Raw genomic sequence first — 22,401 nt, forward strand, 5'->3', positions numbered from 1 at the left:
ATCCTTCATACTTCCAGTTAGTGTTTGCATAATGTCCTACCTCTTATCAAGAGTTGTCAGGATTGCTATTAGGATTAATCACAGCTGTAGTATTGACGGTGAACAGCCTATTTTCTGGGTGACCAGATGAATAGTGATGAGCGAAATTGTTCACCAGGCATGGATTTGCGTCGAATTTTCGTGTTTTGGCTGTGGCAGATTTTTTCGCCACTTTGCTACTTTGGCATGCTTTCAGGATAGCTATTCAGTTTAACTCAGATCCAATGAGGCATCCTACCTATCAGTACTAGGCTCGAACCACAGAAAAAGTGCAGGGGTTCTCTCTTCTATCTAGGGTTGCCACTTCTACTTTTTTATTGTATTGAAAAGGTGGAAACCCGACCTCTATCAAATTTCCAATCTAGAGCAAGAAAGATATAGACAATTTGAAAAAAGAAATAATTACATTTAAAAGGGACCCTGAAATTCATGCTAATGTATTGGTATTTGTTACACCTCTTTAATACTTAGGGCTGAATTATACTTCAATAAGAGAAAGTATCAATAAAAACAGCAAAATATGTTTGTTTGTTTTTTAAATATCTATCAAACAATGCAAAAGTTTTCACTGTTATTTTATTCCTTTTATTATTATACCTTTTATTTAACATAAAAATGTGAATATATCTGAATATATTATTTAGACTTTTTCCTTTTTTTGTAACTTAAATTTTTATTGAATTTTAACAATGTTGATTGTACAATAACAGTGATGAGAAATAGACATATATATAGTAACAGTGCTGCATGGTAAGGTTATTAAAGGTATATGTAATTTTTCACAGTAGTGTATTCCATAATATCTCAATTTTTCCTTTTTTTTTATTACAGGTTACCAAAAAAAACAGTATGAACTATAACTGATTTATGAAATGGTGGAAAAACAGAAGACCCAATAAAGATCTTTGGAATATTTACATACAATTACAATTGTTATTGTGGAATGGGCTTCACTTCATCTCTATATTGGATCTCACGGATGACGCCTGCACAAAGGAGGCAATAATTTTTGTTCTTTATTTATTATATGGATTATTTTTACTCTGCCTGATTTCTTTTTTTTTACTTGCCTTTGTACTCTCAGCCTGGGAGATAAAACCTTTGCTGATGTTGATGTAAACAATGTCGAGACCAAACGGATTATTATGGTTGCCTTTGATCTTCACTCCAGTCTGTGTTTTGGTAAATTCAAACTTGCTATTATGGATAGCAGCTCTTGCTGTACGATTTACAATAGTCGACTGCCAAGCACAGCATCCGATTGTACCGACGAACTATGGGAAAATACGAGGCACAAGAACACCATTGCCCATTGAGATTCTTGGCCCTGTCGAGCAATATTTGGGAGTGCCCTATGCCTCACCCCCCACTGGAGAGAGACGCTTTCAACCCCCAGAGCCACCTTCGTCCTGGACTGGTATTAAGAATGCAACTCAGTTTGCTCCAGTTTGCCCCCAGTTTCTGGATGAAAGATCTTTACTAAATGATATGCTGCCGATATGGTTTACTGCTAATTTGGATACAGTTGTTTCATATGTGCAAGATCAGAATGAAGACTGTCTGTATTTAAATATTTATGTGCCAACGGAGGATGGTATGTATAGTATGAAATTTATCAGAAAAGTTCTTATCTATTTTTTATCTATCTATCTACAAGTGTCTATCTATCTATCTATCTATCATCTATCTATCTATATATTAATCCATCTCTCTATTTATCTATATGTCTAACAATCTGTCTGTCTATCTATTGGTAAAATATTGACTGATTGAAGTATACTGTTTTTCAAATACTCTTGCTCTAAATGATACATTAATATATGCATACACTGCCTAGATATGTGAAACTTAAGGATTTTGTTTTGCCTACCACTTATATTTTTTATTTACGCTATATTTAGGCATAAAATCAAGCAGTGTAGTATACAAATGAAGGATCGCTTTAGCCATCTGACAAAATGATTTGGAAGTCAGTTATAACAACATTATTTAGGTGCCTCAAATAATATATGCAGTTTTAATGAAAGTACAAATGCATAAAAACATTAAAATCAATAAAGCATCTAAACCTGATGCAGTGTCCAGGTATACAAGATCAGTAATATAATAGACACATCTTAGATGCAAAGTGCATGTATGTGACTTCCCATATAGCCAAATGAGAAATATTATTTGCAGCAAATTGCATGCACTTGGCTTTTCACATGTGTCTGATTTCCAGATAGCCACATGGGAAATGGTATTTGTAGCAAATAGTATCCAATAGGGTTGTCTCATATGCACATGCAAATGTATAAAAAGGATTCTTACCTTCAACTCTCCTGCGGTGCACTATATTTCCTGGATGTTTGGCTTAACAGCACCTTATAGCATGAACATGAAAGAATAGGAATGACACTCCCATATATCCTTTAGGCTCCTTGCCATTTATTTCAAGCCACAGTTTTACTTGTACAATGTATTCAATGTTTTTTTGAGTGTTTAACCTCCTCTGAAATGTTGATTTCAATTTACAAGTGAAAATATAGCTTTAAATAAAGGGCAAGGAGCTTAAAATATATATGCGAGTGTCATTCTTATTCTTTCATGTTCATATCCACATACAGACATACACTGTTATGCACTCCTGAGTTTTTCATTTAGAAGATAGATGTTTTTTTTTAAATTTAAGTCAATTTAAGCTAAGTCAATCTTTTGGTCCTGTTTGCTGAGCTAACTGTGGTATTTTTTCCCTTTAATTTGGCACAACAGTTATTATAAAAAAAAAACTTAATATAAACTTAATTAAACTTTATTTTTAATATATACATAAGAACCCTTATTGGGTCATTTGCCCCTTATAATATACAGGTATGGGACCTGTTATCCAGAATGCTCAGGACCTGGGGCTTTCCGTTTAAGGAGTCTTTCGGTAATTTCAATTAATTTAAACAATAAACCCAATAGAATTGTTCTGCATCCAATCAGGATTAATTATATCTCAGTTGGGATCAAGTACAAGATACTGTTTTATTTATTATCACAGAAGAAATGTTTTTTTTGTTTTGATTCTTTTTTTAATTATTTGATTAAAATGGAGTCTATGGGACATGGCCTTCCTATAATTCAGAGCTTCCTGGATAATGGGGTTTCGGGATATACATAATACAAAAAGAAAAAATAACTCAAAATGCCTGTGTGGTAGTAATGCATAGTTAGTTGTTTTACAAAGAACAGCATTTATAAGGTCAAAGTGTATTTATTGGTTAAAAACCTCAACGTTGTTCAAAAGACCTTCAGAGTGCTGTACTTTGCAATATATATATATATATATATATATATATATATATATATATATTGAGTCTAAAGTAATTTACCATCTTTTCCTTTTAAAAATAAGTGAATAATTGTAGACTTGAAATGCCTTGCTGTGAAAGTAATTCTCCTTTTTAAATGTGTGAATCATGCAGAAAAGTTTTTTATTGTCCTTTATAAATAAAGGATTATGATAATAATAGTATACTGTGAACTTAAATCCAATTCATGTTATTGAAAGCAAAGTGGCAGTTTTTCTTTTCAGAGAATGCAAGATGAAAACAATGAAATCAGTATGGGGTAAGCTAGCAGCATCCAACCAGTGTCCATACAATCTGATTATTATCTTTACATGACAGTTCTCTGACGGAAGAATTCCTGTTGTTATGGAGACAGGCCATGAAATTTGCTTTTCAAGTCAAAGGGCCAAATGTGAATTAATGAGTTAAATTCAAGTTTAAGGTTTATGTTTGTTTTTACAAAACAAATCTAAAAATACTTGCTTACTCTTTAAACTAACTGAAATGGGTGCTACATATTTTGTGTTGTACATTGAAGGACAATTCAGGGAAAGTAATTTAATTGAATGTCTGCAACTTAAAATGAACATTGCAGTTTGCTCCTTAAGTCTTTATAAATAACAATGGAGGAAATAGTTGTCATCTTTTATTTCTATCATATGTACTGACTATACAAACATATGATTTGAAAGGATAACTGAAGGTAATATTGTAAAATGTAGTTGGGCTTATTTACAAAAAAAGAAGAAAAGTGTAAATTTCAAAGTATCCAAAAAGTTTTGTTTTTTTTTAATTTTTTTTGCTTTGTGAGTTGATTCTTGAGGTGCAACTCTTTTCACCCTTATAATAGAGCATGGAGAGTTGTTTGGCAGTACAGCCTGGATTGGTCTGCACCTCACAGGGAAGCTGGGGTAGGTGCAAAGCATATGGTTGTCTCTAACTGTGCCATTCATGCCTGGAAGTGATGAGTAACACAACGCACTAGAGAGTATATCTGTTTCTAAAGGTATTACATTTTGCCTAAAAGTCATTCTTGATATTGTATAAAAGACAGAAAAGCAGTCTTAGAAGAATGATTTACTTGTGATAGCATCATAAGTAAACTGCCCTGTGAGCCATTAGCTTTAATACAATTCTGCTTGGAAAAAAACATGGTTGAGTTATCAATGAGAGTGAAATAGATAAGGAAACTTACAGTGTAGCTTAGGAAAGTAAGGGCTAAACTACATAGGAGATATTGATCAGATTTTGTGGTTAGATTTGGACCCATAAAATAAGGTTACCATCAGTCCCCATTTCAGGGATACTGTCCTCGTTTCAAGTTCCCTGCCCCCGTGGAACATTGACAAGGGCAAACAACCCTGCATTGAAAGCTGTCCCCCTGCTACACGCATGGCAACAGAGCCTCCCCCTGCCAATTGTTGCTATTCCAGGACAGCAGAAGGAAAGAGTCACCTGACCCCCATTCCTCCTCCCACATGCTCCAAACTTCCTGTGCCAGCTTTTCTGCTGCTAAAGGAAGAAATATACATAGAATTATTTTTGAGCTTTTCTAGGGAAATATATTAATATAAAAAAAATGTGGCTGTGATGATCAGTAGGTTTTTGGCAATAGGGGAATTACCAAAAAGTGGACATGGCAAATAATGTTTTGCCATATCCAGTCCCTAGATTTCACTTTGGAAAACTGGTAACCTTACTATAAAACAGAAGATATTATGGGATCCTACAAAATCTGATCCCCAATGCTGTAACGTAAATCATCTACAACTGACAGTCAATGTGTTTCAATGAGAAGAAGAAATTTTTTAGACACCATCATACTTAAGGGCTCATTTACTTGGTTTTTCACTGACTGTAGAGAAATTGCACATACCTCAAATCAGTCCTATTATTCTTTAACCTGTGTGACTTCATCCATTTTATAGGTTGTGTTCTGTCCAACACCATCTTACACTATCTTCCTTGTAGTTTAGCCTTAAATATAGCCACAAGTTTATACAATTTAAACCTCTATTGTGAAAGAAAATAGTGAATCATTATTAGAGCTTGGATAAAAATTGGTACAGGTATAGGACCTCTGGACCAAGGGTATTCCGGATAAGGGGTCTTTCCGTAATTTGTATCTTCATACCTTAAGTCTACTAAAAAATCAATAAAACATTAATTAAACCCAACGGGACTGTTTTGCATCCAATAAGGATTATTTATATTTTAGTTGGGATCAAGTACAAAGTACTGTTTTATTAATACAGAGAAAAAGGAAATCAGTTTTAAAATTCTGAATTATTTGCTTAAAATGGAGTCTATGGGAGACGAGCTTTCCGTAATTCGGAGCTTTCTGGATAACGGGTTTCCGGATATGGGATCCCATACCTGTATTAAAATAATGCAATGACAGCACATTGTCAAAACAAGTTTTCCTTCTACCCTGGCACACATATATAGAGGAAATAGGCAATTATGCTTCATAATTGAAGTAGTATATAAATAATAAACAAACTATAAATAGCTGATGCTCTATTCATATGACCTTCATCCCTAAATTACAATTAGCTTAAGACCCATTCTTTGATAGCAGTCTCAAAATTACTAGTAATATGAATGTTAAAGGGATATGACTAAAATGATAGCCATGTCCTAATCAAGTGAAAATCAGAAAAATAGTAAATTAGCAAAGGGTTCAACTTTAAATTGACAATTCTAAGACAATTTGCAATTTTTGCTATTTAGCTTTTTGTTCAACAGCTCTCCAGGTTTGTATTTCGATGGCTAGGTCTATTTACTCTAGCAACCAGGCAGTTGTTTGAACAAGAGGTGGGAATATGAATAGGAAAGAATGCCGATCAGCAGAACAATGGGAAGGTAGCAGCTCCTTGATAGCTGTATTACTATAAATGGTAGATAGCAGAATAGTATGCAATAGTAAAAAATCCAAGTCCGGCTCCAGTTACATTGAGCAGAAGAAACTATAGTTTGTTTGAAAAGCTGCCTGAAAGCAGTTCTAAAGTGTAGTGCTGGCTCCCTCCGAGAGAATCAGACACAATGCACTGAGATGGCCACCAATATTACAAATAAATATTAAACAAAAAATTTTTTTACAAAAATAAATTTGTTGGTTCAAGAATAATATTTTAAATGGTAGAGTGAATTATTTGCTCCCTAGCTTGGATTTGTGTAACTTAATTAGGATCAAGTACAAGGTGCTGTTTTATTATTAGAGGAAAAGGGGAATGATATTTAAAAATCATTTGATTAAAATGGAGTCTATGGGGCAGATTTATCAAATACGATTTTTAGTATCGCGCTTTTTAAAATACGAAAAATTCATATTTTTAAAAATACGAAAAAATCAGATCTGATCATATAATGGCCGAAAAGTAAAATTTTTTCATATCTGAACAATTGTAAAATGCAGGAAAACCTTTCTGACTTTGATCCTTCTGTGCATGATTTTGGAAGCCTCCCATAGGACTCAATGGCACTCTGCAGCTCCAACCCGGCCCAAGGAAAGTCTCCCATAGGGCTCAATGGCACTCTGCAGCTCCAACCTGGCCCAAGGTAAGTCTCCCATAGGGCTCAATGGCACTCTGCAGCTCCAACCCGGCCCAAGGAAAGTCTCCCATAGGACTCAATGGCACTCTGCAGCTCCAACCCGGCCCAAGGAAAGTCTCCCATAGGACTCAATGGCACTCTGCAGCTCCAACCCGGCCCAAGGAAAGTCTCCCATAGGGCTCAATGGCACTCTGCAGCTCCAACCCGGCCCAAGGAAAGTCTCCCATAGGACTCAATGGCACTCTGCAGCTCCAACCCGGCCCAAGGAAAGTCTCCCATAGGACTCAATGGCACTCTGCAGCTCCAACCCGGCCCAAGGAAAGTCTCCCATAGGACTCAATGGCACTCTGCAGCTCCAACCCGGCCCAAGGAAAGTCTCCCATAGGACTCAATGGCACTCTGCAGCTCCAACCCGGCCCAAGGAAAGTCTCCCATAGGACTCAATGGCACTCTGCAGCTCCAACCCGGCCCAAGGAAAGTCTCCCATAGGACTCAATGGCACTCTGCAGCTCCAACCCGGCCCAAGGAAAGTCTCCCATAGGACTCAATGGCACTCTGCAGCTCCAACCCGGCCCAAGGAAGTCTCCCATAGGACTCAATGGCACTCTGCAGCTCCAACCCGGCCCAAGGAAAGTCTCCCATAGGACTCAATGGCACTCTGCAGCTCCAACCCGGCCCAAGGAAAGTCTCCCATAGGACTCAATGGCACTCTGCAGCTCCAACCCGGCCCAAGGAAAGTCTCCCATAGGACTCAATGGCACTCTGCAGCTCCAACCCGGCCCAAGGAAAGTCTCCCATAGGACTCAATGGCACTCTGCAGCTCCAACCCGGCCCAAGGAAAGTCTCCCATAGGACTCAATGGCACTCTGCAGCTCCAACCTGGCCCAAGGAAAGTCACAATACCGAAGCTTGAATGTATCCGAAACTTTCGTACTTGGTGCGACAATATGATTTTGTCACACAAATTGTAACGCTTTTTGTCGCAAAGTACAAAAAAGTTGCACAAATGTACGAAAAAGTCGCAGAAAATACGCAAAAGTTGTAACCAAATTTTTTGTATTCGGAGCTGTCATACTTTGATGAATGTGCCCCTATATAATTCAGAGCTTTATAAATACATACTTTCAAGATAATGGATTCTACATTTGTACAAACAAGTTAACCATAGTCCCAAATAATAGTTACAATGCAGAAAAATACAAAGTTGTTTTGGACTAAAAATAACTATAAATGAAAGAAAAAAAAATGTTACTCATTTTTAACCTGTTATTTCATGAGAAAAAACATGTTGAAATAAAAATTGCTTTTATAACCCAGAGTAAAATAAAGTAAGGCATTTTAGTGCAATTTAAATAAATGCTTAAAAAAGGCAGACCACATAAACCCCCATAACCAGCAAAATGACTTATTGAAAGGCTTTTATATTCCAGCTGGTTGCTAAGCAATTCCATAGATGAAATGCTGCACACATTAAAAGAGTGCCTTTGGAAAGTTACATTCCTGAGTACGGAGTACCCTGTAGAGGAAAGGATTATAATATTTATAGGAAAATGGCTTTGTAGGGTAGTGCATTTTCCCATTGTAAATAGATGTATGTAATTTAACTGCAATGGTAAAATAGTTTCTTTTCCTATTGACTGATCTACATTTAGCAGTACCAGTGCTATGAACTAACACAATAACAGTTAGCAAAATTGAAAAACAGTAGGTATGATTTCTGCTCAGATTTTGCATTGCTTATTATTAGCCAAAAAAAAAATACAATATCTGCATTATGGGTTTTCTGAAAACTAATATAGGTACATATTTATTAAAGCATGATACATTATTACAGTATTGAGGAGATAAATATAAGCAAATTTGGCATTTGAGAAAAAAAACATTGTTACTTGCAATGAGAGTTTTATTAAGTACTCAGCATGTTAACTTATGTACAGCTAAATGCTACAGTCAGTTCTTCAGATTTCCTAGTTATTTGAAAGGCAAACAGTTTGACTTTTTTTTTTTTAAATACTGTGTGTAGTTTTCATATAACTGTTTATTATTTCTTTATTTCCCTTGTGAAATAAACAGAAATAATATATGATATAGCATATCAATTCTCATAATACATAATTATTAAACATGAAAGGAACTTATTAGGAATGAATGTTTTTTTTGTGATTTGGATTTTCTTTTTATAGGACTGCCTAAAGCCAAAATACAGCATAACATTTATTAATCCTGTTTTACAACTAAATTATTCAAAAGTAGATAAATGCCAGTGGGCAGTGGTGTAGAGAGCTTGAATCCTGTGCCTTAAAGACATTTAAAGCATTGCTGCAGTAAAGCAAGAAATCCTCCATCTTGCTTTAAATGTTGTGACATTATTAAATGTTGTGGCTCTAGTGTGGCATTATTTCTTTGAAGTCTATGGCTAATGTGTAATTTACCTTGTCATAGAAAGTGTTGGGAAGCAGTTGGTTACTTTTCTTTTAATGTTGTTGAAGGAATGTTATAACCTGTACCAATACTGTAATTAATGTATGAAGAATAGAGTAAATTCTAAGCAGGGTGAGTTGCTGAGGGACGTAAGTTAAGGGAGGCAGCAACAGCCCAGCTATACTTCTTATTAATAGTGATGAGCAAATCTGTCCCATTTCAGCGAAAAATTTGTGAAACACCAGAAAAATTCACGAAATGGTAAAAAATTCTCGAAACACAGGTGTCGTGCTACTTTTTTTTTGTAAGGCTTTTACTTTTAACTTTTTTTATGGGTCTGCGCCTCTTTTGACTTGGCCGTGCCAATTTTTATGCGAACACTCCGATTTTGATGCGACCACGTCCATTTTGACACGACAGTGACTTTTTTTTTGATCCACAACAAATTTTTTCACAGCGAATTTTCACAAAACAGTTGTGGAAATTTGCTGTGAATCCATGTTTGGCAAAAATATTCACCCATCACTTATGCAGCATTAAAGCACTGTGTCCTGGTAACAAATTTTCCCATAGTTATACTATATAAGAAAAGCTCCAAAATAGTGTTATACAGCAACAGCATAGCTGGCGCAGGAAGTTTGGAGGATGTGGGAGGAGGAAAAGGTGTCAAATGACAGAAGATCACTCCTTCCTTTCTTCTATACTGAAATAGCAACAACTGGCTTGGGGGAAGCGTATTGCCATAGGGACAGCTGGGAACAACTTTCAGAAGTGGGGAAGCATGCCAAGGTTAATTTTCCACAGGGACAGGGATAAAATAGGGTCAGTCCCCCTGAAACAGGGATTGATGGTAACATTATATTAATATAAAGTCAGTACCTTCAACCCTTCTGGTAAGGTTTTTTCACTATAGTACAGTCTACTCTTCTGGTAAGGCTTTTTCATTATATTTCAGAACATTGTTTGGAGGATTTCCTCCATTCTCCAAGTTTACTGAATGATAAGACCTGGCTCACAGTCAGTATTCTAGTCTATCCAACAGGTGCTTAGTCAGTTAAGGTCAGGGTTCTGTGTAAACCAGTCAACTTCTCCTACCACCATCTTTGGAATCCAGTTCTGTACAGATATTATGCCTAGAGTTATCTGCTGAAATATAAAAGGGCCTTTCTCAAACTGTAGCCACAATGTAGGAAGAAAAAAATGATGAATATTAATATCAACTGTGTCAGCAGTGTTGAGTGTGGCTTAAATGCCTAATTTCAATCATTTGAAAAGATGGCCACAAACTTTTGCCCTATACTGGAAGTTTGAAAATTACCAGTATAATTTCAAATAAAAATTAGGTAAAGGTATGCTTGAGTAGTGATGGGCAAAATAATTGGCCAGGCATGGATTCGCTGCAAAGTTAAACGTTTCACCATTGGCAGATTATTTAGCAAAATGGGTGACATTTGTTGCATAAAAATGTTCATTGTGACAAAAAAGTCGCCTGCATCAAAAAAATGTATGAATTTTTTTTTTTACGCGCATTTTTCCCTTTTCACGGATTTTTTGTAGTTTCCTGAATCTTTTGAAAAATTTGCAAATTTTTTAGCGAAGGAAAACAGGATAGATTCGCTCATCACTAATTATATGTCATAAAAATAAAATATCTCTTAACTCATTACTTTTTGATGAGGCATATTTGATACCATGTTGTAATCTCCTTATAAATTACAGCAGAAAAAATATAAGGGTTCTACAGGCAGATGGATTTTGCAAAAGGATAGATATAGGGGCAGATTCATCAAAGTATGAGTTTGAATCCTGAAATGGGTAAAATTCGTATTAAATACGATCATTTTTGATGATCGGAAATGTCATGAAAATGCTTACGAAAAAGTCGGAATAGTCACGTATTGGTGATCCGAAAGTCCCAAAATTTTCGTATCCGCACGATCTTAAACGGTGGGAAAATCTTTCTCACTTTGATCCTTCTGTGCATGTTTTTGGAAGCCTCCCCTAGGACTCAATGGCACTCTGCAGCTCCAACCCGGCCCAAGGAAAGTCTCCCATAGGGCTCAATGGCACCCTGCAGCTCCAACCCGGCCCAAGGAAAGTCTCCCATAGGGCTCAATGGCACCCTGCAGCTCCAACCTGGCCCAAGGAAAGTCTCCCATAGGGCTCAATGGCACTCTGCAGCTCCAACCTGGCCCAAGGAAAGTCTCCCATAGGGCTCAATGGCACTCTGCAGCTCCAACCTGGCCCAAGGAAAGTCTCCCATAGGGCTCAATGGCACTCTGCAGCTTCAACCCGGCCCAAGGAAAGTCTCCCATAGGGCTCAATGGCACTCTGCAGCTCCAACCCGGCCCAAGGAAAGTCTCCCATAGGGCTCAATGGCACTCTGCAGCTCCAACCTGGCCCAAGGAAAGTCTCCCATAGGGCTCAATGGCACTCTGCAGCTCCAACCTGGCCCAAGGAAAGTCACGATAATGAAGCTTTAATCATTCCGAAACTTTCATACTCAGCATGACAAATACGATTTTGACACGCAAAATTCTCACGCAATTGTCACGCAGAATTGTCATGCAAATTGTCACAAGGTACGAAAAAGTTGCACAAATTAACGAAAAAGTAAAAAAAAATACACACAGTATGAATGTGCCCCATAATGTTACATTTCAGATTTCACAAACAGATGGGACAGAAAAGTCTTTTTCCTGCCAGATTTTAAATCTTTTATATTTCTTTTTGTGACACAAAAATATTTGTAATTGTCAGTAGCTTATTAAATGTAACCTGTTCTTGTTTGTAAAGGGAATTTAAGTTTCACTTTCAAGAAGGTCATGCAGGAGAAATTATATTGAGGGCAGCCTGAGACTTAATGGGGTTTAACAACATTGGAAATAAGAGATTGAAGAGGATGCAAAATGTTAATCTGTTGTGTGTAATCCCTGACCTTTCTCATCAGAATTTTCTGTGCTATACAGAACAAGATAGGAAAGAGATTGCTGTCTGATTATAACAATCTGACCCCTGCAAAGAGACAAAACCTTTCTTTATTAAATGTCACAAGCCTGTCACAGATGTTTTGTTGTAGAATAACCAAATTACTTTGATTTGTGTCATAAAACCTTTTAGGGAGTGTATATACCTCAGCCTGGAATTTACAGCTGCACAGAATAGATGAGCTGCAAATGAACCTTGCTAAGAAAATAATAAGCTCTTAAAATGGTTAGTCTGAGAATGGAGGCAAATAGATGCCAAGAATTAATTAGAAATATCTTTACATTTTAAGCAATGGCTTAAAACCAAAGTGCTCATTGCAGATCCAAATTAACTGTAGCAAAGATGAGAATGCACAAGGAAAAAATAGATATGGGATAATGCACCCCTGGTGCCAAACAAGAAGGATATTAGAATTCAGTAAATCTTATCCTCAAATGCTAGTCAATTTTGCACCATTGCTGTGACCCATAGAAACCAATCAGCAAATAGCTTTGAACAGTCTTCTGCCAGTTAGGAACTAAAAGCAAATGTAAGCAAATTAATTACTGCACTGGTGCAAAATTGACCAGTGAGTGTAAATTAAAACCCAGAGAGCTCTGTGATATAAATCAAAAGTCAGAATGTTCCTGTATAGTGTAGCTTATGGAAATGGAAAGGATCTTATACTAATACTGTATTTCGTAGAAAGTTTTATTTTATTCAAACATTTTGATGGCTAACAGTGAACTTGAAGCTACTCCTGGTTTGGTTCTGGTGAGGTAGATAATTAGATTATCAGTGCACAGATAAACCTTCTTCATAATCGATTTCTGATAACATCTCAGTCGCAACAAAGGGTGAAGGGATAGGGGGTGTATAAGGGTAATCTTATCTGCCTTGCAAGGTACTGGTAATCTTATCTGCCTTACTCCAAACTTGGAGTAGCCTTAATTTACATATTTGTCCTGTTTGGCTTAAGAAATAACAAAAATTGTATATTGTCTCTGGTTAAACCAATAGACAAAAATTAAGTCGAGCACAAGTCCTATTCACTGAACTTATGACATTGCTCGACCCAGGGTCAGGACTGTGGTATAATTTCAAACCTGTTGGGAGACCCCAACTCATGTGGCAGTTTCTTCAGGATCCTTTAGACTCCCTTTTGGTTTCCAAAGCCTGAAAGAACACAATTTGTTCTTCAGAGCCATGTCAAAGACTCCCTTTTCTTTCCCTCTCTAAAAAAGAATGCTCTTTATTGCTGGGGCCCCTTTTTTGCTATATTTACACATTTCAATTATATTATTTAAATATGTCTTATTTATAGGGAATAACGTATACCAATTGTAAGCTGGTTACTCAGGAGGAGTTTATGGAGGGAGATATATTTACGCTGGTTTTCTTCCTATTGCCCTGTGTACTTTGGTCCTGTGAGGGTTAAATTCCCCAACTATACTCACCCTCATCTGGGGGTTGTTGAGTATAGTGATTTTCTAGTGCACCTAATGGGGTGAGAGCCTCCTAAGGGCTAGACAGTACCAAACAGATACCTATGTTTAGATTTTAGATTACAAAGCTAAAAAAGGTATTGATATTTATTTTACTGCATAGAAGGGGACTTGTCCTTGGGAGGGATTCAAATCCTGTCTGTTTGTTAGAGCTCAAAAGTAGAAGAAGGTTTTGTTTGGTTTGAAATTTGTCACAGAGACTGGAACAGTCTGCCTGATCCCACTTAAACCCTACTGCAAACTATAGAATATTAGAAGTCACGTCATGAGTTCCATGACCATGCTATACCTTTATACAGGTCATGGAACTGTGAGGTTACTAGAAATATGATCATATTTTACAATAAAGGTACAATATTTATTTTAGACAAGTTGAAACAGCATAGTCCATCTTTAAATGGATAGAAATTGTTCCCCGAGGCATCATTGAAAGCTGTTCCCTCTGCTCTATTTAGCAGGGGCACTGATATCTTGCCAAGACATATGACAACTTTGTCAAATGACTGCTATTTTAATGTGTCAGAGTTAAAAAAATATTGATTTCCTCCTGTACATTCAAGTGTATAAGCAGACTAAAAAATGCTATAGTTTTGCAGAGTTCGGTTTAATAATGTGATTTGCCTAGAGGTAGAGATTTTAATAAAAGTGAAATAAAAACATGGTTTTTTAAGTGGTTGTGGTTGAATTTTTTGCAACCTGCTTGCAGTAGTCTCTTTTATTTCATTCAGAAAATCTGGACACTTTAATATATTGTCCTTAGATTAGATATAAAGTTCCCAACCAACACCAACATTAGAGCATTGTCTTGTGATTATTTAATGAAATGGAGAGAAATACTTTTTAGCAGCTTGGTCATTTTTAAAAGCTGGTGAAGTTGTTTTGTAAATTGTCTCGTAACTATGATAATTCTGTAAATTAGACTCTGCATCAAATTATATCTAAATAGGCAATTTCTTATGTTAAACATTGGTTTACCTGTGGTATGCTGCAATTCATTTCAGTGTTATGGGTCCTACTTTGGTTCCCATGCCCACAGACAAGAATGAAGTGGGAAAAAAAGGATTCTCACAGCTGCCACCCAAAACACAATACAGTTCCCTCCCTACTGCAATTCAGCTAAAACCCATTTTATTAAATTTTGGAGGCAGATAGGGTTACAGAGCAGCCAACTACAACACTGGCTGAGTTTCAGATTCAGGACTCAAGTTCAGAAAATCTTTTAAGCACTGATCACTGTTTGGCATTTTTATGTTGCACTTATATAAAAAGAAAACTGGAGTTTGAAAAAAAAAAAATTGTATCAGTTGTAGAAAAGTTTTAGCTGAATCAGACAAGGGGGCACATTCATGAAAACGTGAGTTTGAATCCCGAATGGGACAAATTCGGATTGGATACGAAAATTTCTGAAGATTGCAAATATCTTGAAAATGCTTACGAAAATATCGTATTAGTCATGATAATATCGTATTGGTGATCTGAAAGTCACAAAATTTGCATAACGAACGATTGTAAACAGCGGGAAAACCTTACTGATTCCGCAAGCATACGAAAAAGTCGCGCAAGCATATGCAAAAAGTCACGCAGGCTTCGAAAAAGTCGCGCAAGACACGAAAAATTTGGCGAACATACGCTCCGAGCGTTCGAATGACCGCTCTGAGCATTCGTGTCTTAATAAATCTGCCCCATATTGTTTCATGCATTAGTGCATAATTAGTTTGGGTCAATAAAACCTATTATAGAGGTATTTTTGCAGGAGGACATACATGGATGCATGGGCAGGCGTTGCCACAGAATGCCCAGTTAAATCAGGGACAACCAGTGACCATGGTCCAATGAAATTTGTTATGGATTTTAACAGCCTGCAGGGGGAGGTGCTGATCAGTGACATCACGAGGGTGGAGAATGGGCAGACCTGTGTGAACTCCGTCTTTAACCCACAAAAAATATCCCCACAGCTCAGTGATGTACTACTAACAGGTCAGATATAGGGGTATCCAGACAGAAGAAGTAAGTGCCCAGTGCCCCTTCTCTGTTGCATCCTAGGCATGTGATGCCAACCCCTTGTTCTGGTCCTGTGGCTACCTATGGGTTGAGCCTGCCTTGTATACATTAAGCTTGGTCATTGCACTATGTTGCAAAGGCTACTTTTGTAGTATCCCTACTATATGTATAACTATAGATGATGAAAGCAGCAGTGTTTCATTTTGAAACTCAATTTAGCTTAATTTTATAAACACCAGCTGAAAATCTGGGTGCAATCAAGGGTTGAATTATTGCTATTTGCACTGAGTTTTACAAATCATTTTGCACATCTATGTTTATAGGGTGAAATAATGATAACTGAGGCATTGACATGTCTACAATCTGCAAGAATTGTTCTAGAACTCTGCATTTGTTTTGCTTTTTATTCTGCTTGATAAATATGTCAGTTTTATATATGCAGTCAAAGAATACGCGTTGATGTATTTCCTCGATTTAAACCAGAGGTTCTGCTCCAGCTGTAAGACATTCACACTCTGTGATGTGATGGTAAAAATTCAGCAGGTTAATTTAGACTCCCTCTTGTTACATGTACGATATGCTCATCTATTCTCATAAATAGGCAGTGAAGTATGAGGGCATAGTTTATTCTTTGAGCACAAAAGTCCTTCTTTGTCTATTTGCATTTATAAAGTCATTTTCATTTAGTAGTTATCAATCAAAATGTTTGCATAAGACCTGTGAGGGCTGTTATATTAGAATATATTGAGAATGCCCGTATAAAAACTATTTTAGATTGTGCCAACCTGAAGAGAAAATTAAAGTAAGAAAAGCTCAATATGCTTCTCTGAATTTAACAATTTTCAGATTTCTCCATTTGAAAAGAGAATAGCATAGCAGTTTTATATTGCTAAAATGACTTACAGATGTTCTACATGCTACACATTCAATCCCAGAGATATTAACAGCTGGAATGACAGCCAAAGAAAGGCATTTTCCCTCTTACTTGCAATGTGTCATAAGCAGTGAGGCAGGGGAATGGGGAATGGCAGTTAGACAGAGTTAGAAATGGGGAACTGGAGTGTTTAAGGGATAGGAAATGTGGGGCTTTTAGTTTACAGAATGGTGGAAAAGAGGGAGTAGCATAGGGTTAACAGAGGAAGGAAAAGGGGTTTGAGACTAATTTAACCTGGGAAGTTCACACCTGTCTTTTCTGTACAGATTTTCTGTACAGTGGCAACTGGTAAATTGGTCATAGAGGTTCAGAGCATTGGGCATGGCAGGGGTCAGGCCTGGTGTCAAAGTGATGGGAGGGGCCTGCTATAAGGAGCTATAGGGGAGAGTCACACCTAGGAGTGACACCATGCTGACCCCTCAATCATTGTTTGTGCCCTTTAGTGGCAATTAACATTTGTTGTCTGGTATATATTCTTATTACACTTTTGTGGGTTGTTCTTATATGTATGTATGTATAACTTTATTTATATAGCGCTACAAGGATATGCAACACTGTAAAATCTTACAATATACACAATTACACACAGGGAGGACAAGTGTTATAATAAATACAATAAATAAGTATAAATACACAGAAATTAAGTGCCATGTGATAAAAGACACAGTAGAGCTTGATATTTGTTCAGGTAAATGTGTTAATTAGTGATGGGCGAAATGTTTCGCCAGGCATGGATTCGCGCCGAAATTCCGCATTTCGCCATTGGCGGATTGTTTCGCGAAACGGATGAAAAAATTCGCCGCACGTCCAAAAATTGTCGCGGGCGTCAAAAAAGAATAGTCGCGGGCGTCAAAAGAATAGCCATGCAACAAAATAATAGCCGCGTGACAAAATAATAGCCGCAGGCGACAAAAGAATAGCCCTTCGACAAAATAATAGCCGCGGGCGACTATTTTTTTTGCCGCACAAGATTTTCGCTGTTTCGCAAATTTTTCGCGGATCTTTTGAAAGATTCGCGAATTTTTCTGCGAAGCAAAATGGAACAGTTTCGCTCATCACTAGTGTTAATAAATAAGCTGCAGTCTTTTCTACCCAATATGATGTTTGGTCAGGTATGTTATTTAATGATGAGGGTGCAAAGGACTGGTAATGGAAAAGGTCCTATCAGTTGATGTTGCCCCATCAGGCATGTGAAAGAGAGCATTGGGTCTGTTAGATTGATTGGTTACTATAGCAAAGTCAGTGACATCTTCATATCTAGAGAAACAAATGTAAAATGTCAGTAATTGTAATGAACTTTTTGATATTTATGTTACTGTAGGGACCCATAGGGTTAAGCTCCCTATGGTGTTATCCCTTATCTTTTCCTTATCTGTGCTGTAATAGGGCAGAGCCCTCTACACTCAGATTACAGTATTAGGCTACCCCCTATAGGTTTAGCCCAGGTTGACCACTCCCCTTGTGCAGACTATATAGTGTCTTGCACAAGGAAGTGTCTTCCTCTTTGGCTGCTGTTCTCTCAGGCTGCATGTCATCGGGCCTGAGACACACGGTCTCAGTAAAGAGAACTGTCAGTTTGTAAGTCGGGGACAGGGCCCCGTGAATGAGAATTAGCCAGCACAGACAGGTTTACTTATAGCACCCTCTAGGAGTGGTGAGAGTAGTCAGATTATTTAGTAAGGGCAGTCAATAGCCCCAACCAGGAGTTGTAACAAAGGGTTTAGTCCACCCCGGCTCTGTAGTCGTTCTTTAGGGACCGGTTTTATTAGACGCCAGGTACCAGTGTTAGGAGCTCTCCCCTGGACCACAGTCGGCCGGAACACTCCCTTCTGAAAGGTCTATATCTCAGGTGTCAACTAATCCTCTGTGCATCCTCCAAGTGGGTTATTCTGTGCCTAAAGTGTCACATCTGCTGTACTATCTGTGAGATCATATACTGCTGTGTCTGTGAGTATAACCCTGCTGCACTATTAAGCTGTGCCTTTGTCCAAATAAATTGTACTATAGTTCATGAGCAAGAACCTTTCTGGCGTCCATTATTCCATCTGCACCACACAAGCTCTATCTAGTTGTAGTTCAACTACACCCTCAGCTCCATTAATACCTCCCATATAGCGGAGGCCCACTCCTGTGCATTAAGGTCGCATGTAACACATGCTCTATACCTATCACTAGCCTGGGTTTTGCCATATCATAGCCAAACAAGTGTTACATTACTTAAGTGAAAAGACAAAAATAATGAGCCCATAAAAAAGATATTATTATAGTCTGGCCAAAGTTTGAAGGTATGCTTTTGGCTAAATGAAATAGGGGATAAGATGTGACTATATTTATAGATTTTTAGCATACCCAAATCATGTTCACAACATGAATTATACAACTGTTCGACCTGTTTGCTGAATTCCGCTTACCCAGCCAGAATGGACCTTGCTGTTACTGTTGGTGTTTTACCATCTGTACATACCCTATGTATATTTTTTTTTTTTTTTTAAAAAACTAGAAAACTGGCAAGTTCTGGAACTCATATGGGTTTTCAGTAATTTATTGCTCTGGTTCAAAAATGGCAGGTTTTTGACAAAAAGGAAAAGATCCCTGGAGCTATTGCCTGGTCAGTAGGTGGTGGTAGGTTCCTGGGTGCCTGATTTGGAATGGAAGGCAGAGAGGACTGAGAGGTGCTAAGTGTGTAGAGTGCATTTTGATACAAATACCTTTAATGAAAGTGGTTTTAGTCGCAGCTAATTGCAGGAAAATTTACAATATTCTCACTGTGTCTACAGACGTAAATGAGCACTCTTATGTGATTACATACCCAACCCTACTGACATTCACTAAAGTCCCCCAGTAGGGACAGAGCATAAATTAAGTTGTGGAATAAAAGATACACTAGCTCTAAAACACAATGTACACACTGTACAATAAATATAAATGCGTTTATGGGGTTAAGATCCCCTTAATAATTGATACTTACTACAGTGTGTATTACATATCAATAGCCTTATTTTTAAACTCAATTCTTTATGCTTCCTGTGTGTACATTATGACATGTCTCATCTCTTGAAATATTAATTTCTACTCACATTAATTGTACATTTTTCCCTGTGAAAGGGGTTGCTGACTATTGTAAATGCTTTAATGGACTATTCCTTGTATCATAATGGAATTATGTGTACTATATTTCACCATCTCTGAATTGGAAAACTTTGCACTGAGCTTGGATTGTTTTGCTGTGGATCAATATAAAGATAAATTACTCATCTGTCTCAGTGATTAAAAAGAAAATGACCACAAATTACAAAGATGTTATCTAATGCAAATTAATTCCATATGTGTCTGCATTTCTAAATCAATAAACCAAGTTACCTTGGACCAGTTATACAATTCAATTTAGCGTGAGCAATCTTGATAGAATGATTAAGGTAAAAATCATTAAAAACTCATAAAATGTTATTTTAGGCTGATAGGAAAGTAGATTTTATTCACTGTGGCTTCCTGCTAAGCTCTTTTCTCTACCCTGTGGCTATGTGTAATGCAGGAATTTCTAAAGTACATCTTGATATGACTGTTCCCAACCAATTATTTCTTACACAGAGTCACTGAACTTCTACATGTCAAAGGGATAGTGAAGACCTTGGATTCATTGTTTTGACATTTATCTTTAGCCACATTAACTGTCAGTGTTTTAAAAGAAACTAGAGTACCTACTTTGGCTTCTGTACAATATCATATATACCAAATTGAAACAGAAACTTTAAAAAACACCCTTTGTTAAAAAAAAAAAAAAACACTATCGCGACACATTATACTGTATACCATATAGCTTTAAAAAATCTCCCAATATTTTAGCCCACATGTATCACCTTAGATCCCCAATGTTCTCTAAGTCCCTAGAAATTAAGCAAAAGCATTTGGGATGCATGTTGGGATGCATTTCCCTAGGACAAGCCCTTAAAAACACTGTTAGGACTTTCAAAAAGGGATCACAAATAATGTTTATCACTGCAAATACAGTGACCAAATAGTCTAATTTATCAGGAACAAAATATTTGTTACATCAGAGCTAACCTACCAGGAACTGATGAAGCTACATCTTTATTTCAAAAAATGAAATTGCCTTCATTGTTGCTATTCTTAAGGAATTGTAATGAGTGTATATGTACATTTCTTGTGTTGGCTTTACATGCCAAAAATACATGTATTTCAGAAATTTCCTCCTAAAAGCTAACTTGTCTGCAAGTGGTTTTGAAAAAACGAAATCAAATTCATATACAGATTATGCATAATTCAATATCTGAATAAGCCAATAGCAGTAAATATATTATTGGCTTATTTCAACTGTACATTGTACAAGTCTATAGGTTTCCTTATACATTTAGTAGCTGATTTGATACTAATTTTACTAGAGCAAATTTAGAAAGATTGGTGCTGTTACTTTGTGATATCGATTGGGGATATGTGAGAAAATAACTAGCATTACATACTTTTCGGAGAAAAAAAAAACACAGTACACTTGTGATTTGTTTTGGAAGTTTCTTCTCACATATAGTACATTTTCAATCATACAGCTTCTTGTTTAATTAGAAAATGATTGGCGGGGTCTGGTTATAAGACATTTCATTTAATATTATTATTTTTATTCATGCATGATCAGAAAGAATATCTAGAGGTGAGCACCACTTTAGGCTTGATAAAGGCCCAGTAAGGCCCGAAACATTGCCTTTCTCTTGTCTACCTTTTTGAGCCAATAAAACCATGTTGTAGCAAAAATATACAGATTAACAGTGTGGTACGGTTACTTGGACTTGTAATCACAAAGAATAATCTTGGCAATATTATCAGTTTTATATTGACTGTAATTATTAATATTAATTTATTTAATCTCTCAACTGGGAAGGTGGTCAAAAGTAAAGATTATGTTATTCTTCAAAGGTTCCAGATGGAATGAGGCATTTTGGTAGATGAGAACATTATGGGATGCAGATGTGGGCAAATGCACCTCAGTGTGTTAAAAAAGGTATGAGTTTACAGCAGCAGTTTTTGAGAAACAGCTCTTATAATTACAGAAAATCATCCAGTGGGGTACTGATGCTAATGGCTCAATTTTAGCACCTGGATGAGACCCTAGGCTTCTGAACTAACGAGTTGGGTCAAATGTACAATTATCCATTACTAAACAAATGATCTGATTATTTAATAACAATGATTGGTAATCATTCAATTATAAGACCATAACTAATCAGATAATTTGTTATGGATCAGAATCAGTATTTTATTTACAGCTGCATTCAACTATTAATTAAGCCTAGTAGGCTAGACAACAAACAGGAATTGCATAAGTTAGAAAACCTGCTCAGAGACATTAATCATGAGCAGGCCTAATAACGCAGCATACTTCTGTGAACACCTGGGCTAATCTAGGGCAAGGTAGAGTCAGCTGGGCTCAGCCTCACCTCTTTCCTTACCTCACTATGAAAAAACAAAACACCATTAAAGTTCTATTTCTCTCCTGGTGCCCCTCTTGCCTTCATGTGTATTTCTTGCTCTATGTTGTATAATTTCTCATACCTCAATTGCATCCAACACTACTAAGTACAATTTGGTCTGCTACTTGAGCTTGATTAAATTAAAACAAATCTATCCCCTCAGAGGGAAATGCCTGATGCATGTT

General features: G+C 36.9%; 1 protein-coding gene across 3 annotated transcripts in view; it reads left to right on the forward strand.

The window, feature by feature from the left end:
• The window catches only part of nlgn4x (neuroligin 4 X-linked), a 168,645-nt gene that overhangs the window by 61,132 nt on the left and 85,112 nt on the right, over positions 1–22,401 (forward strand). For 2 of the 3 annotated variants that reach the window (XM_018091124.2, XM_031895773.1), the window contains exon 2: positions 871–1,633. In XM_018091124.2, coding sequence (XP_017946613.1) covers positions 1,162–1,633 — 472 coding nt within the window. In that variant the 5' untranslated portion in view covers positions 871–1,161. 3 annotated transcript variants of the gene reach the window in all.

This window comes from Xenopus tropicalis, chromosome 2, assembly GCF_000004195.4.
Source record: "Xenopus tropicalis strain Nigerian chromosome 2, UCB_Xtro_10.0, whole genome shotgun sequence".
Lineage (NCBI taxonomy): Eukaryota > Metazoa > Chordata > Amphibia > Anura > Pipidae > Xenopus > Xenopus tropicalis.